At 50.8% G+C, this 4,035-nt stretch overlaps 1 protein-coding gene across 1 annotated transcript; it reads left to right on the top strand.

Moving 5' to 3' along the window:
- The first annotated feature begins 1,364 nt into the window (after nt 1-1,364).
- LOC119294139 (dolabradiene monooxygenase-like) lies at nt 1,365-3,205 on the top strand. The gene is made up of 2 exons (XM_037572390.1): nt 1,365-2,210; nt 2,567-3,205. Exons 1-2 carry the CDS (start codon nt 1,365-1,367, stop codon nt 3,188-3,190), a joined length of 1,470 nt encoding a protein of 489 aa, XP_037428287.1. The 3' UTR covers nt 3,191-3,205.
- Nucleotides 3,206-4,035: the final 830 nt, after the last annotated feature.

Raw genomic sequence — 4,035 nt, forward strand, 5'->3', positions numbered from 1 at the left:
GTCGTGTTGCAAAAAATGAAAAGAGAAACTTTTCTAGGGTTACAGCAAGGCTCATGTTGAAAAGCGCAATACAATACTTGTTGCAAAGGCACAATGGCTCGTGAATAAAAAAGAATAACCATTCAGAATTGCAACAAGACTTGTGTTGCAAAGCACTAAGAGCTACACGAGGTTTTCTGCAAAGACTCATCGGCTCATGGGGGGGGGGGGGATCGGATGGTTGTCCACAGCTCCATAGAGTGGCTGCCCGAGCGGTCGATGTACTAGGATTGTCGTCCTTATTTTTTCTATACTGCAAAAGCGAGACCACCATGCTACAACCTAGCCACATGATGTTGTAAGGCCGACCACCAGTGCTAAAGTCGAACCACACCAATGCTGCAAAGTGGCCATGTATTTTTTCTCAATGCTGCAAATCCGCCGTCCAACATTGCAAGAGCGGCAGCCGCCGTTGTTGCAAATGGGACGCACAACACTACAAGAGGAAGCATGACAGTGTTGCAAGCAACCACATGCATATTTTTTCTGTTGCTAAGCCGGTCACCTTATTTACTGTTGCAACTATAGTTGCTTTCCTTGCTGCAAAGCCGACCACGTGAAGTTGCAAGGCCATCTTGTCTTTTGCTGCAAAGTAAACCACCAGCGTTGTTTTTCTTACTTCAAAGCTGCCCATGCGATGGTACAATTCCGGTCCCCTTGTTACTGTTGCAACTATAGTTGTTCTCCTTGATGCAAAGTCTTTTCTTACTGCAAAACCGGCCATGTGGCGCTGCAAGGTTGGTTGGTCTTTTTGGTGCTTCATGAGTTTTCCAGCCTGGCGATCGCATTTGTAAGTTGATTTTTTTTTGTGCACCTTGCTACAACGATTTGCTTTTCTTGGAAAAAAAGAATGTGTCCCATAAAAGAGAATGGAAGAAAGTGATCGGTCGAAGAAAAAACAAGAAGGAAGCCAGCTCCCTTTCTCAGAGCAACGCGTTGAGCACAACAGTCATCTACTTTCTCTGTCCCAAAATATAAAAACGTTTTGAACACTACACTAGTGTTAAAAACGTTTTTATATTATGAGACAGAGCGAGTATGTTCGAAGCCAGCTCTCTACGAGAGGAACGCGTCTACTGCTAACATATCTGACGGCTGACACATCAAAAGCTAGGAGAGCATGAAACGGCTGTTGGTCCGTAGCAGCCGCCATAAACAATTAAACGGCTGTTGATGGTAGTACTCCATAGTAGTAGTTTATACAGTGAAATATACTGTATATAGTACGAGTAGTTAGCTGCAACAAACTGATATCAGGTCGGTCTTGACTGACTCGGCGCGCTCAATAAAACAAACGGGGCTTCCTTCATTTGTACATGACGCAAATGGAGGTCGTCTACCTCGGCGTTGCTCTCGTGTCCTTGTGCATTGTGCTTCTTTACAGGCGCAGGCGCTCGGCAGGGAACGAGCCGCCGGGGCCGTGGCAGCTGCCGGTGATTGGTAGCCTGCACCACCTCATTGGGCAGCTGCCCCACCACGCGATGCGTGACCTGGCCCGGCGTTACGGGCCGGTGATGCTCCTTCGGCTCGGGGAGGTGCCCACGCTGGTGGTGTCGTCCAGGGAGGGTGCCCGCGAGGTGATGAAGACCCACGACCTGGCATTCGCGACGCGGCCACTGAACGCCACCCTGCGCGTGCTAACCGGCGGCGGCCGGGACCTTGTGTTCGCTCCGTACGGCGACTACTGGCGCGAGCTCAGGAAGATTGCCGTCTCGGAGCTCTTATCGGCGAGGCGCGTCCTGTCCTTCCGCACCATCCGAGAGGAGGAGGTCGCCTCCATGCTACGGGATGTCGCAGGATCCGCGGCGGCCGCACGCCCCATGGAGCTGCGCGCCCGCCTCTCAGCGCTCGTCACTGACATCACGGTCCGCGTCGTCATTGGCGACCGGCTCAAGGAGCGCGACGCCTACATTCGCTGGCTCGATCTCTCAGTCAAGCTGGTGGCCGGGTTCAACCTGACGGACCTGTGGCCGTCTTCCTTGCTGGCCGGCTGTCTCAGCAGGGCTGGGCGCCGCGCCAAGGAGTGCAGCGACACCGGGAACCGCATCTTTGACACCATCATCCGTGAAAGGAGAATGGAAGGACGGAACGGGAACAAGTTTCTGGACGTCCTTCTAAGCATGCAGAAAGAGGGCAGGATCGACATGGACACCGTCAAATACATGGTCTTCGTAAGTATTACTCTACTTTTTTTTAAAGAAAAGGCATGCGTCCGACTTTATAAATAAAGCCATAAAGCAGGTAGCGAAGATCCATAAATTCACCGGGACTTCGTAAGTACTACTCTACTTACCAAGGGCAGAAAGAGGGGAGGTTCTCGATTGATATTTGCCCGATTAATTAGCGAATGTCAATGCAATTTTCAATACCTTTATTTTCACCTTATTGCACATTTAGAAAACTGCAACTCAGTGAACTAAAGTCATAGTTTTCTGAGTAAGAAAATTTTGTTTGAACCAAACTTAGAGAAACCCTTCTTTTTTACAATGGAATAGTTCTCTTAAATCAATGTTTTGCATGATCGTAGGAGGTATTTGGTGCCGGCAGCGAGACGGCAGCGACAACACTGGAGTGGGCAATCACAGAGCTGATCAGGAACACAACCGTGATGCAGAAGGCGACAGCCGAGGTTCGGCGAGCCTTCGAGGCCCGCGGGTCAATATTGGAGCATGCCCTTGACGAGCTCTCGTACATGCACCTAGTCATCCGGGAGACGTTGCGACTCCACACCCCTGTGCCGCTGCTCGTCCCACGGGAATGTCGGGAGCCATGCCAGGTGCTCGGTTATGATGTGCCACAGGGCACGCAGGTGTTGGTGAACGCCTGGGCACTGGCCCATGATGAGCGCTACTGGCATGACAAGCCGGACGAGTTTCGGCCTGAGCGGTTCGAGGGTGGGGCGGCCACGGTGGACTTCAGGGGCACCGACTTCTCCTTCCTACCGTTTGGGGCTGGCCGGAGGATGTGTCCCGGAATAGTGTTTGGCCTCGCCAATGTGGAGCTCGCACTTGCAAGCCTGCTATTCCACTTTGACTGGGAAAGTCCACCGGGGAACGAGTTGGACATGGCCGAGGAGTTCGGCCTCACGGTGCGGCGGAAGGCCGGTCTTCTTCTACGCCCTGTCCTACAAGTCCCTGTTCCTGAAGTCTAGTTTGTTTGTCTTTTGTGTGTGTGTCAGACTCACTATTTTTCACCCGAGGTAATGTTATTATTGTTTCATAAATAAATTTTATTTTGGATACAAATAATCTATCTACCCCTAATAATAAAAAGGCTATTGCTTCTTTCTTCCACAATGTCGTCCATTTTGGTACGTCACCGGGCTCCGTGTTCGGCTCCGTACGTTGTTTCTAGCTTCATAATTCAATGGGCCAATTTCCTTTTTGTTTTGGGCCACTAAAAATGTTCGACCTCACAACCTGCCCTCCCTCCCTCACGGCTGCATCAAACGGAGTTCGCCTTACACTTGTGCAAAAATTTCAGATTCCAATTAATAGTCCCACCACTATAAAAAAAAGACACATCCGTGACATTTTGGGCCGAACGAATTTTTTTTGTCATACATATGACACTTCTATGACGATAATTGTGACAATACCCGGTATCATCATAGATGTGGTGGGCTCCTACTTCTATGAAAAAAATCATGACAGAAAATGGGCTTTTCGTCCTGGGCGGTCCGGAGACGCAGCTGCATGACATTCTTTGGGCCGTCCATGACGGAAAAAACCGTGGTAGAAGCGAGGGGGACGAAAATTTCAGGGAGTTGCCGGTTACGGTGGGAGGTCGGGGGCGGAGCGATGCGCGTTTCTCTCGTACGTACGCGCGTGTGTGCGAGGCGTTGGCTCTAACTGAACCCGGGCGATTGCACTGCAGGCTACGCGTTACTGAACCCGAGCGATCGATCGATGACCCTTAACTGAACCCAATGGAGCGATTCCTTCGCTACTGCTGCTAACTGAAGCCGATCGATGCTGTCTCTGGGATGAACAGTGA

This window comes from Triticum dicoccoides, chromosome 4B (assembly GCF_002162155.2).
Source record: "Triticum dicoccoides isolate Atlit2015 ecotype Zavitan chromosome 4B, WEW_v2.0, whole genome shotgun sequence".
In the NCBI taxonomy this organism is placed as follows: domain Eukaryota; kingdom Viridiplantae; phylum Streptophyta; class Magnoliopsida; order Poales; family Poaceae; genus Triticum; species Triticum dicoccoides.